At 33.5% G+C, this 13,921-nt stretch overlaps 1 protein-coding gene across 2 annotated transcripts in view; it reads left to right on the top strand.

The window, feature by feature from the left end:
* The window catches only part of LOC131035230 (delta(14)-sterol reductase), a 197,726-nt gene that overhangs the window by 62,743 nt on the left and 121,062 nt on the right, over positions 1-13,921 (top strand). For both annotated transcript variants that reach the window (XM_057966893.2, XM_057966892.2), the window contains exon 4: positions 3,985-4,041. In XM_057966893.2, coding sequence (XP_057822876.1) covers positions 3,985-4,041 — 57 coding nt within the window. The remainder of the gene's footprint in view (positions 1-3,984; positions 4,042-13,921) is intronic.

A 13,921-nucleotide genomic window follows, 5' to 3' on the forward strand; every position in this document is an offset into this window, starting at 1 on the left:
ATTATCCCAGATTTCCTTATGATTTTTCTAGATCTACATGATGCAACTCAGAATCAGAGAGAGCTAGTACAGTAATGGTGTTGGCTTTATCATATTTGCTTTACCAATCTAATAACTTATTTGCATTTGTTTGTAGTTTCTCATTTTCATTTACTATTCTGAACAAATTCTGTTCATTAATTGCATTTGGATTTTTACTTTATAGGTGTGGAATTTGAGGCGAAATTATTTTTTTAAATGGAATGTTTTTAAAAACCCATAAATTTTTTGGATTAAAAAATTGTTATTTTTGATGGATTTTTTTTTTAACCCATAATTTCTTTTAGATCAAAGAATTATTACCTTTTTGAATGCAAATAGAAATACCTTTAACTAACTTTGATTGGTGAGAGTTATGGATAGGGTTTTGGAGTTAGCAAACTTTATAGAACCCACAAACTTCCTTTTTTTGTTTGAGTGCCATCACTGTGCCCTTGACCAGCATTGACTAATAAATGGCCCAATGATTTTTAGACCCTGTGAAAATCTTCAGCTGGTAACTACTACAAAATAAATCCTTTTAACTATTGAAAACCTTGCCCATGCGATTGGAAAACTGATGTGATTTCTTATGATCGAGTATTTAATATGTTCCACACTTGAGGAAGAAAATGCCTGTGACCACATTTAGATGACTTCAAATGTGTAATAGGCTTTACAAAAGGCACTCGTAGTGATTGTGCTCTTGCATTTATCTTGTGTGACTCCTTTTAAACTTCTGACAATGATTTAGTTCTTTCCATGCACTGCAACTGGGTAAAACCCTTACTCTGATTCCATATGAAAACATGAGCAATAAACACAAACAAGGTAGATAGACAATAACACAGATATTGTTATAAAATATTGGAGTGAGAACTACAAAGATTCCATCTCCTTATATAGAGTTTGAGTGATGCAGTCGGCAATAAATAAATGTGACACTTATCCAATACTCTAGATACTAGTGATAGCTATTATTATTACACATCACTAAGTTACTATAGTGACATTCCTGCAAAAGGTAACCCTTATATTCTAACAATTTGATCTTGATTACTATGGACTTCATTTGTCATGTGGATCTGATCTATGCTATGTGGGAATGGTCTGTCAGAATGTGTGCCTTAAAAATTGCTTGCCTTCACATCCTTGATAGCTGTCAAGGTGATGTCTAGGGATGTTGTTGAGGAGTTTACTGACTTGATAGGTGAATGAGTTTGCCTAGGTCAAACCCATTGGTGGGCTCGCTTAACTACAATGTGTGCTGTTGAAGACAACATTCACCAAGATGCAAATGACTTATATGTGGATGTCATTTTTTTTCCCCTTGAGGAAACGAAGTTTTCTTTAGTTATTCTCCTTGTCTTATTTTATGGATGTTCTTTAATTTCACATTGAATGTTTCTAGGTACCATCTCTCACAAATGTGTGTTAGGTTGGCTCATAGCAACTAGTAGAAGAAGGGGGCAAGAAAGTTGAATTTTGAATTTGAAGCTTTTGGATTTTAGGTTCATTTATATGTGCCTTAGGATTGAACCAGGTTAATCTTATGTCACTCGGAATTGAACTAGAGGGATAAGGTGATGATCTTGACGTAATGAGTGAACATATCAAAATTAGTGTGATTGAGGATGGATAAATGGCGAATATTTCGGGATAAGTGCAAATGGGGGTAAAATGATAGTGGATAGGGATTGGGATACAGGCCAGTTGAAACACAAAGTATACCTCTTGTAAAGATGTTATTGCATTGAGACATTCCCATCAAGGTGGAGACAAAACTAAATGGGGAATGGCATGGGCATGCTAATCTCACCATTGCAATTATTACTAAAGGTAAAAGGTAAAGGCAATTTTTTGCATATGTTCCACAAAAGGATCGATTTTTCTATTTATATTAAATTAAACAAGGTGTGTAACCCATCGTGATATCCACTCTTGACAAGACATGCTTCCACCATCAGTTCAACTAAGCACTTCTCCTTATGGGATCCCTCATGAATAACAAAGACTTTATTTGTCCATTTATGATTTACTTTGCCATAAAGCATTTATCTCTTCAATCAATTTATCAATCAAATGCTTAGGAAATTAAACGGAATGTTTCTTGTTGTACTTATTAATCAATATACATTTTAGGACTTAATTGAGGGAGTTGTTTTGTTTGAACTTTTGGTAAAGGTTCTGGATTGCTGGATGGAGATAAGTCCAATATGGAAAACCTATGGGGCCATGGACAAGGATGAATCATTAGTCAAGACATATTAATACCATTGAGTGAGGAAGTTAAGTATAAATGGCATTTGATTGATGAGTGATCACGCATGGTTCACCATCTAATTTTTTAACCTAGGCCCTTTTTAATCTTGTGTTATTTTACTCCAAGGTATTTGACTCTAATGAGTGATGTTATATTATGACTATTTGGGTTTTTATCATATGGTCGCTAGATCTTACGTTTCAACATGCTAAGCAAGTTAAGCTGGACTACTACACTAATGCTATAGGATTGTTTGGCTTTGAGATGGTAGTGCAGGGAAGGAATGGAATGTTGTTAGGCGAGCAATTTTATTTTGTGGAGAGTCATTTTTTTGGTATGCAATTGGAGTATTAAATCAAGCTTGCATTTCCTTCAATTATATCACAATTGGAGTATATATGAAGTGCTTGGTGATGTTGAGCTATGGATGTCTCAAATGTCCCTCAAACTTCCTGGGGACTGACATACATCTATGCTTTAGCAAAATTAAAAAAACACAAAACAAAAAAAAAGAAGAAAAACAGAGGAAAAAAGAAAGACATATATGGGGGTTTATTACTCCTAACCTCCAAAAGAGACTTAAATGTATTTATTTTCATTTGCAGAAATGAAAACACTGAAATTTTTGTGTAATGCTATAGTTGAATCTTGATGCATTTGTCTTGATTTTTTGTAGGAGTTGGACTTCATTTAAGCTTTAATGCTACTGTTTGTTTTAGGTATTGTTATAGTTTCTTTTATTTTTATTTTTCCCCATTTTATAATCTGTCATCCCTGTTGTCCCTGTAAAGTTCTCGTGTCATTGTGGTCTCGAAAACATTTTAGCTTTTACCTGCTTACATTTAAGGAATTTCAAGCATTTTGTCAATTGCCTATATCAACCTTTTCTTAACTTCTATGGTAATTTCTGATTTTATATTTTTAGACTTTTTTGTATTATCCTCAGTCACGATTTACTTCACTGATGAATACAACCCAGTGTCCATGTAATGATGTAATTAAATATTGATAAGGATGGTTCACGTTTAACTGCTTTTTCTGGTGTAGGATTGACCTCTCTAAAGAATTATATGTATTATGTGGTTTGTATCAGACATAAATAGAGTACATGAATGCCCTATACAAGTGTATTTATTTTGTTCTGAAATGCTAGCAATGTTCTGAGGTTCATTTCTTTATAGTAGTATTAATAGGTTGCTTATATAATTTGTTTTTGATGCTGCATTTGTGGAGGGGATGAAAATCCTTTTGTTGGCTTCATCAGCTGGCTTGGTTGCCGATTAATGGTTTTCTTATCTATTAGTGTTTTGTAGCCAATTAAATCATACTTAAGATATAGCATTTTCTTTTTATGGTATTGTTGCTAATTTACATGGACGATTTTATAATAAACTCAGGGCAAGTAGGGAATGTGACACTTTATGAAGTGAATACATAATTATTGTTTTCTCTATATTCCTCTTCCATGCTCTGTGGTACATAAATGGTCAATTGTAGAGTGACAATGCTAGGGTCCTGCTTGACATTTAGCTCTTAGGTTGTCATGTTCTGTCATTGTGCTATCATTCTTGCATATGTACCATTCAATATTTCTTGTCTAGGATGGTCCGAGTTATGGATAGTACCATTAAGTATGCTTATTAAGGCAAACGATTTGTTGCAATAGTTTAATGTTTGTATCAAATGTTCTTGTTTGATTTCAGGTTATAGCAGACAGAGGAGGAGAGTTACTGTCTACAACATTTATACTCAGCATTTTGGTAAAGCTTCAGCATTAACCTCTTTTATATGCTAATGCTGTTGTCTAAAATGTCAAGTTTGGGAATTCATGTTATACACAAATAATTTTGTTTTTTAAAGCTACTAATATTTATCTTTTTATGATTAGTTTTTAGTATTTTGAAAAGGCACACGTTTATTCTTGATATTGTTCTCATCATAAATAACAATTATTTATTAATAGAAATAAAACTGTTTGCTTCCTTTCATCTTTTCATTAGCAGATCTGGAAAATTATTTGTGCTCCATCAAGCTTTTGTCATATTCTTAAAGGTGGAATTTGGCCACTGTGCCAAATTGTTTATACAGCCATCAATGTAAATAAAACCTTCCATTGTTTCCCGTTATAGATCACCCCAATCAGTTATTACCTATCAAAAGAAGCGTTCTTTTGACACCTATGTTAATTATCCTTATTAGTAGTTTAATGTTAGTTAATTTCCAATGTCAATATTTTTATTTTTGATCAGTAAAAAGGCTTTAGGGAGCCATACCCATTATATTAATATTAAAAATTTACATGATTGACAGCTCCATGGGAGGCCATGATAGCTACAAACTAAACTTGACACCTTCCTAAGAGAGTTTGATATTACATATCAAAGATCAAAGTCATTCATAAGGCCTTCACAGTCAAAACTTCCTATTGTCTATGCATCAATTCAATCTATATTGATTATTACAAATCTTTACTATATTCTTCTACTTCAAAAGACATTAGTTTTTTTCTTTTTGGTTAATGTCCATCGGCTGTGGTAGAGCATAGCCAATAGAAGGCATTCCGTCCTCCTTTGAGTCTATCTCCGAGCAGGCGATGAATGCAAATGACTAGTCCATCATGCCACTAGTGGAGACCCCTACAACGTGTTTGAGAAAATCAAGCCCCCAACAGGCTTTGTGACGTCTCACCTTCGTTTTTTCCCCTACAACTTCGGTTAGAAAGGGCACCACAAGCCATTGCAGGAAGGGAGGATTGCAGGCCAAATCCTAGGCTTGCTTTGAAAACTGTAATGTCCCCACTTTGGAGTAGAATTTAATAATAAATATAATATTAAAATACAAAAGAATAAAAATAAAATTTAAATTAATATAAAATAATATAATTAAAATTTAATTAAGTTAATGAATGGTCAAAAGACATGGAAGGAAAAGTTGTGACTCCCTTAAACATGGGATATAAAAGGGGGAAGAGAACCTCATTTGAGAAGGGGATAATTTGGGAATCAGAAGTGCAGATCTGATTTAAATAAGAAGTGCAGATCTGATTGTGAAAGGTTGTGTCCCTTCCAAAGGGCAGAAATAATGAAGAGTTGCACTCTTTCAAAAGGTGCTAATGGTGAAAGGGTGTGTCTCTTGCCAAAGGGCATGCATGATGAAGAGGTGTGACCTCTCCCTCACATTTAGAGGTTTAAAGGAAGGGAATCAAAAGCATCCAGTGACATCACTATGAATCAGATCAGATCAGAACTGTTATTAAGTTACAGGCAGTAACATCCTTGTTTGTGGTGATATGCATGGGAATGTGTTTAATAAATGAAGTCTGATGATATTCTTATGCAGAATTTAATAGTAATATTAATATAGACTGCAATATGAATGACAGTCTCACTTAATTCCATCTACATTCATAAAAGGGGACATTACAAAAACTAAGCTCGACCACCTTGTTCTCAAGCATTGCCTTTAAACTACGTGCCACTTAAGATTAATCAGGGTTGTAGCCACACACGACAACCACCATTTTTTGAACTCCTAAATCTAGCATGGTTTCCATGAAGTGGGAGAAAATGACTGAGTTAACCCTATTTCTAGAGGCCAATTTCATAAACATATCCCCCAAAACCATCTTTATTGCTTGCAAGATCACCATAGAGTTAGTTTTAAAAATGATCTTCAGACGCTTGTTTCTGATCCCTCTCCTAAAAGCTATTTGACAGAACTTTGCTTCTAGGCACATGGTAGGCTCCATGGATGCGTATACAAAGGGAAGAAATGATGAAATGACCTTGTTGATCTCCACCAATTCATAGGCCACTCCCATGAAAAGTCATAAATGCTCATTAATCGTTTAGTCCTCATCCAAGCATGTTTCACTAGTACAATTTGCTCGAGCGTGCGATAGGTGTTGTTTAGGTATGATATGAAGAACAAGGTAGGTGCCATATATCATTGAGAGATCAACACAAGTATTCAAACCAATTTGAGTGATTGACCCCATCAATTGCTAGGTTGGCTAAGGTATCAGCCTCCCTATTAGCTTCTCGATACACGTGGGCTATATTGAAATCTTCAAGCCTTTTTAGCAAGGCTAAATGTGCCCTTAGCATCCTATCTAATTTCCATTTTTTAACTTTTCCACTTCTTAGATCGTTGATTTTTAATAGAGAATCCCCTTCAATCACTAACCTTTTGAAACCAAGTTTAATCCCATCCAAAAGGCCATGGAGAACACTTGAACTTTGGCTTCATTATTGGTGCTAGATGGAAGGGAGATGCCCATTGGAGTCTCTGAAGATGCATCCGGCTTCCGATTTGCTTGGATTGCCCCTAGACACCCCATCATAGTTAAATATAATCCAACCATCCTTTGGAGAAATTCATGTTGCTTTTTCTCTTTGCGAGGAGCCAAGATTAGCCTTGGGAGCCCCATGAACGGGGGAATTTTCAATGTCAATTTTATTGTAATTTTTTCTTTTTTCTTTTTCTTTACCTTTGCTTTTAGGATGTCATCTGCCCTTAGCAGTTTTATATCCAGAGTAATAACAACATACTTCTTCATCGTTGCTGTTGACCTTTTCTTTACTTCTTTTGTTTCTTGCGTCAGTTGAGATTAACTGCATGGTGTTTAATATTAGAATAATATCTTTCTCTCTGTGTTATTAATGGTTATTTAAGTTGTTTCTAATTTTGCCTCTAGTTAACAATTGTTTCTTTTAGAAACATCGTCTTTGTAACTCTATTTAAAGGAGCTTTGTCTCCTTGATTAATTGAACAACATTGATTCTTTGAAATCCATATGCTTTTGCATCTGTATTATGGTATCAGAGCAGAGATAATTTTTGAGATTTCTAGCTATTCTAAAAATTTTTCGAAAGGAATTTTTGAGGAAAAATTTCAAAAGTTTTTCGAAGTGGTTTGCTTCTAGTTCGTGGATTTTTTGCTGCAAACCGCGTCTCGTGTCTTTGCCCTCGATCCGTGTCTATTCTCCATGTGTTTTTGCTCGATCTGGTTCATTCATGGCCGCCTAGGGTTTCTACAATTTTCGACTAGGGTTTTGACCCTTGAGTTCAAGTCGAAATTTTATTCTAGTTGCAGATTCTTGGTGGGTTTTTCGAGACCTCAACTGGTTTGTTATCAAATTTTTTTGGATGCATCGTTTTCTGTGCCTCAATTTTTGAGCCGTCGGATTTGCATTCTGATTTCAGATTCTTGGTGGGTTTTTCAAGAGCTTTTCTGGGTTGGTCTCATATTTTTCTGGGTGCCTCGTTTTCTGTGTCTCGAATTTTGTGCTAGCAAATTAGCCTTGGAATTTGTGCCTGTACTTCTCTCAGTGCATTGAACCTCGTACATCAGGTTTTGTGCACTCAACATCTTCTCAGTACCTCGTTTTTCGTGCCTTGAAAAGCATGAAGATGGCTTATGGGCATCAATGTTTGTTTCGGTTTTTAATATTTTTTTCCCTGAAAAAAATTCTATGGGTTTTAATATTTTTTTCCCTTAAAAAAATTTGTGGGTTTTTAAATATTTTTTGTTCCTGTAAAAAAAAATCATGGGAGGGTTTATGAGTTTTTCCTCAAAAATTGTACTTTGCTGCAGTCTGTTTTTAGTCGCACCTGGACTTGTTGTGCGAACATCTGCATTAGTCTCTTGTTTGCAGTCTATTTTTGGGCATCTTTCTCATCTGCAATAGTTTGGAGGGTTTGCCGATTTTTTCCTCAAAATCGTGGCAACTGTTCTTGGTGTGTCTCTGGTTACAGGGAGGGACAGTTTTCCAACATCAGGTTGGACGGTTGGTGTTGTTTTGGGTATCTCCAGAAGTTCTGCAGTTTCTGGGAGGGTTGGTGGCAGACTCGTCTCAAGTAACAGAGTCAGTGGCAGACTCTTGTCTTCTATTGTAGCGTGATCTGAGAAGAAGGGGGCAACCTTCTCTGTTATTTCTCTTGGTAGTTAGAACAATGACCATTAAGGGAGGGTATTAGAATAATATCTTTCTCTGTGTTATTAATGGTTATTTAAGTTGTTTCTAATTTCGCCTCTAGTTAACAATTGTTTCTTTTAGAAACATCGTCTTTGTAACTCTATTTAAAGGAGCTTTGTCTCCTTGATTAATTGAACAACATCGATTCTTTGAAATCCATATACTTTTGCATCTGTATTATTTAATGTCATCCTCATGCAATCAGTTTTCCTATCCATTAAAAGAAGAAAACTATTGATTCAAATAATCCGGTGTTAAGAGCTAGGTTATCATATCTTTGGTGTAATCTGTGTGGTAGGGCAACTTTTGATCTTCCTCTTTAATTTTTCATCCACCTTACCCAACTGCTTTTTAAGGATCTCAATTTGTATGTGAACTAACTTAGCCGTACACACGCCATTTTAAGCCTAATTCAACTTAAATTTGATATTTATTCCTTTGACCGAACAACGCAAGCAATTCATCTCTATTTTCTTTTGAAGTTTTAGAAAAGTGGAGATAATATATATCTGAATCAGATAGTATTAACTTTGTAGCTGTCTTGTTCTGGTTCAATCTGGCCAGTATATCTTTGCATTAAGAACACACGACTTTTGACTAGAAAACTTCTCTGTCCAGAGACCACTCTGGGTAGCAATAACCTGTTAAAAGCAGTGTTTCCCTGAATTTGAGGGACTTCTACTAGGTTTTGGGGCTGTTGGCGGGATGGCTCATAAATGTATATGAAAATAACCATAATTTGAACAAAATGTACAAAATTAAATTCTGAATTGAGAAGACAGCTGATAATTGAAAATTTGATGTCAATTGTCAAATCCTTAAATGTTAATGATAAATCAAAATGGTTTATATCATAGTTGCATTAGTTAGTATAGTGATTGACTAGATGTTAATGATAAATCAAAATGGTTTATATCAGAGTAGCATTAAATAGCATAGGGATTAACTTGGAAAACCCAAATTATACATGAAATTCAATTACTTGGGAAAATCTCTGGATAAAATTCAATTACTTGGGCAAACATTTATTTTTGTTTTTTAAATCCATATTTGGGGTTGGGTGGTGGCAGCTCCCTGCAGCGCAGAGAGGCAGTGCCCTTAGAATATTCCTCGTCACGATACAGGGCAGGGTCATTACCAAGCCCAAATTAAGGCCTTTGAGGCCACAAAGACCTCCATGGGTGATGCTTTCTTTCTTCCTTGCTTGCAAGATTAAATTATAACAATGCAAATAACAAATACTTAAAATAGAAAAATTAATGCGGGTTAGTGATGGGGAACAAAATAACATTTTTTTTAATGCTTAGGAACCTTGTGGGCTCCCCCCATAAAGGCTTGTTTCCTATGTTACCCGGGGACGCGTCCCCAGGCCTAAATCCCCCATCCTTGTCCCGGGGACTCGGGGGCAGCAGTGTAGTCTTTGGGCATTTTGTATGTTATTTTTTTTATATCACATGCATATTGACAATGAAATCTGAATTATGAATGCATATTGAGCATTGACAATGAATTTTGCATGTTAAAACTTAAGGTTCTATGATGTTTTCATATGCATGCTATATCCATGTTTTCATATGAATATAATGTATATATGCATGCTTTATCCATGTTTTCATATAAACGTTTAAAATTTCCCTATATATTTTAACTTTTCCCCATATTTCACATAGACGTCCCATTTGCCGTTCCCTAGCTGTCCCCAAAATTGGCAAAAAGAATCACTGTCCCGGAACCTCGTCCCCCTGTCCTCTGCCATCCACATCCCAGAAACTCGGGGTAATGTAGGTTGTTTCCTTAATTTTTTTGATGTATTAGGTGTTGTTTTAAAGGATCAAGTTTGACAGCTGTAGGGGAGGACAGAGTTTGATGACTGTGGAGGGCATCCTGATGTTCTGGGATGTCACAAGGACGTTGGGGATGACAGGCCATCCCCACAGGGCTCCCTCAGAAAGGGGATGTCTTGGGAAATGTTTCCTGTCTAAGGGGATGTTCAGTCTGTGTTCTTCAATTGTTCCTGGACAGTAAAACATTAATAAGAACCAGGGGACAGTATTCTGACTTCTATGTTCTTCTGCTTATCAATAGTTTCATGTTTATTAAGCTTCAATGACAAAATTATTGGTTTCTTCTTAATTTTCCTTTACCTTAGCTTTTTTTAGAACATCATCTGCTCTTAACACAGCAGTTTAAAATCCAGAGTAATAGCAAATATACTTATCCTTGCTGCCAACTTTCATTTTCTTTTGCTCTGTTGTTTGTTTCAATTCAACAGAAAATACATCTCATTGCCATGCAATAGTTTGTCCTATAACCTATTCATTAAAAGTAAAAACCGTGGTTTCAAATGGCTTAGTGTTAGAGTGAGGTTGTAATTAAGTCGGGTGTAAACTGTGTAGTTAATCAGCCTTTGATCTTCCTCTTAATTTTTTGCACCTTGCCTTAGCTAACTGTTTCTAATGGACCTTAATTTTTATGTGAGCTGACATAGCTGTACATAGGCCATGCTAAGCTTATTTCCATGAATATTTGGCATTTAGTTCCTTGACATGAACACCCTATGCAACTCTAAATTTTCTTTTAAACATTTCGGACAAGTTGAGATGAGATAAATCTGAATCAGATATACAAAGCGCAAGCACAATCTTGGCTTTGTCATCCATGTACTGCCATTCAACTAGTTTTTCTAGCTGTATAGTTTTGGTTGAACCCATTGATTACTACTCGAAACATTTCTGTGCATCAAGTACAATTGAATTTTGACTGTCAAGGCAGGAAAGTCCTTTCCATTAAATTATTTTATAATTATTTCCATCCTGAACAAATTTCTCACGAATACTTACATTCTTACAGCAGCAGTTCTTATAATTGTTTCCATCCTGAACCTACAACAGCTATTTATCTTTTGCAAAAATAAACTGGGCTGTTCTGGACGGGATGGTTACTATACTGCTACAAAAGTTATGCTCTTTATAAGAGTTTGGAAGACAAGCCATCTCACTTAAAAAAATAAGAGAGTAAGGTGACTTTTCCCTTTAATTGATTGGACCATTCCTGCACAATCCAAGTAATGCCAGTTAATTGCTAGTTCCTGCCATGGCAGGATACTATAGTAATCATTATTTTTGAAATGGCTTAAATAGTTATTAATCATTGTCCTTCACAACCAATCATTTTTAAAAATTTTTCAAACTAAAATAAATTTTTATCTTTTCAAAAGTCAACCTGCAAATTTTTTAGCAAAAGTTATTTAAAAACTGATTTATTTGTCATATGATTAGTCTATATTATTTTCAACAGGAATAAAATTCAATTTTTGTCAATAAAAAATACAAAATAATTACATCAGCAAATGTCAAATCATCTTTTAACTTCAATTTATTTTATTATTATACATAGAACATAGAGTACATCATTTATTATTACTAGTGACATCATGCCACATCAATAATAGATTTTTATAAAAAAACATATTTTTATACATATATAAGCATTATTAAATTTTTGAGTGACATTATGTCACATCTATAGTTTATTTTTCAATTTTTTTAAATTTTAAATTTACATAGTGATGTTAGCGGTGGGCTACACAAATGATTTACCTTTAAGAAGGTTATTTCCATTAACATATTATTATTGTCTTGAATTTTTATTATAACTTTAATTTTTAATTAATAAATAAAATTGACACTCAATTTTTTAATGGATGAAATTTTTTTTCCTTTCCACTTTTTACCGTGCTTGCTCTTCAAGTGCGTTAGAAATTATTAATTGACCATTCACCTCCTCCTAAGTGTAATTGATCACCTTTTTCAAAGTTTAAAGTAGATAAATTTATTGTATTAAACTAATTTAATATATATTTAATAAATTAATATAATATACATTCATTCATATAATTATAGGGTAATGTAGTCTAAATTTAATTGATAGACTATAATGGGATTTTGGATGTATAATGTCAACAAATCAAGCTTGACAAAATCTACTTCTTAGATATTATATTAAATAATTCAAGCTTGATAAAATCTGTTTTTAGGATATTGAATGAATATTTTTGAAAGGAGATTATAGTAATATAATGTGCATTTATTCATTATAAATAGTATTTTTACTTAATTTTATGTCTTTCAATCAACCATTCTTTAATTTTATATTACTATACTTACATTTGCATGGTTATTTTAGAATGTAACATTTTTAATAAATATAAATTTATAACTTAATGTAGAGCTTTGCAAATTTAGTTGACAGAGTATAATGAGATTTTAGATTTTCTCTTACCATTACTATAATGTATAATGTCAGAAAAATCAAGTTTGAAAATATTTGTTTTTTGATATTTTAATATAGAATATATAATTAATTAATTGTAATATACACTATATGAATTTATTTATAATATTAATACTTATTATCATGTATAAATTGAATTAAATAAATTGTCAAATTAAGAATTGAGTTTTTTAATCTTATTAATATTGAAATTTATTATAATTATTTATATATATCATTAGGTTGGAATAACCTCTGTAAGCATTTTTAGCCATTTGTTTTGGAACTTGTAGTTTACACGTGGCGGTAAAGAGAAGATAAGCCTTCTTTTCTGAAATCCGTGAGAAGATTAAAATAATGTCATTGTCCTAACACGTGATCACAAATCCAAAGCCATTAATGCGTCCATGTGGAACGACTTTATTATTTCAAATGTATAGCATGATATAAAAAGCAGCTCATGTTTATCGACTATAATGGATGCACAATTGACCAAATTGACAATTAGTTAAATTAAATATATTAATTGTATTTATTGCTCTTAATTTTTTTTAGGTCAATGTGTTCATGAAAAATCTTGTTTAAACAAGATACGCAAAGCACCATCCTGACACTGATATATGCTTATATCTCTTTCTCTCTTTCTCTCTCTATCTTTATCTCTCCCTCTACCTCTTTCTCTTTATCTATCAATCTTCTTATCTATATCTCTCTATTTTTATCTTTAACTCTCTCTCTCCCTCTCTCTATCTCTCTATCTATTTCTTTCTCTTCCTCTCCCCCTCTATCTTCATCTCAAATTTTATCTACTCTAAACTAATGGCAGGAACATGATGCTTTGCATCTCTTTTTAAATCTGGCAGCATACTACTGTTTGTTGAATAACATCAAATTGGAATCACGAGGACAAAATTGAAGCCTGTAGAATCTATGGGATATTTTTTTTTGAAGTTTATATGCTTGATTATGTTGAAGTCTTTTTTAATATCCTCTCTTCATTTTTCTTATCTCTTTAATAGCAATGCAAAGGTCCATATTTGTGATTCACCAAAATAGGTTTCTTGTATTTGGTTCTAACTCAACATTGGTTTTCTGAGAAATAACATAAATAAACGATAGAAGGGAGGAGTAAATAGTTGAATACTTATTATTGTAGGAGTCATCCAATTGCTTCAATGATGTCTTTTTTGTATGCACTTTAGAAAGTTATGCACAAACATCCTCCTTAACTAATCTACTTATAATGTTGGGTCACTATCATTTATTATGATTAAAGACTTTGGACTCCTTACATTATTGACAATTTAAGAGTTCATTGGATGCTTAGCTGCTAATCTTTTACTTTTGGAGTAGTTTAGTTAGCTAAGGTAATAGTGGCTAATTCTTGTGTT

This window comes from Cryptomeria japonica, chromosome 5 (assembly GCF_030272615.1).
Source record: "Cryptomeria japonica chromosome 5, Sugi_1.0, whole genome shotgun sequence".
NCBI lineage: Eukaryota > Viridiplantae > Streptophyta > Pinopsida > Cupressales > Cupressaceae > Cryptomeria > Cryptomeria japonica.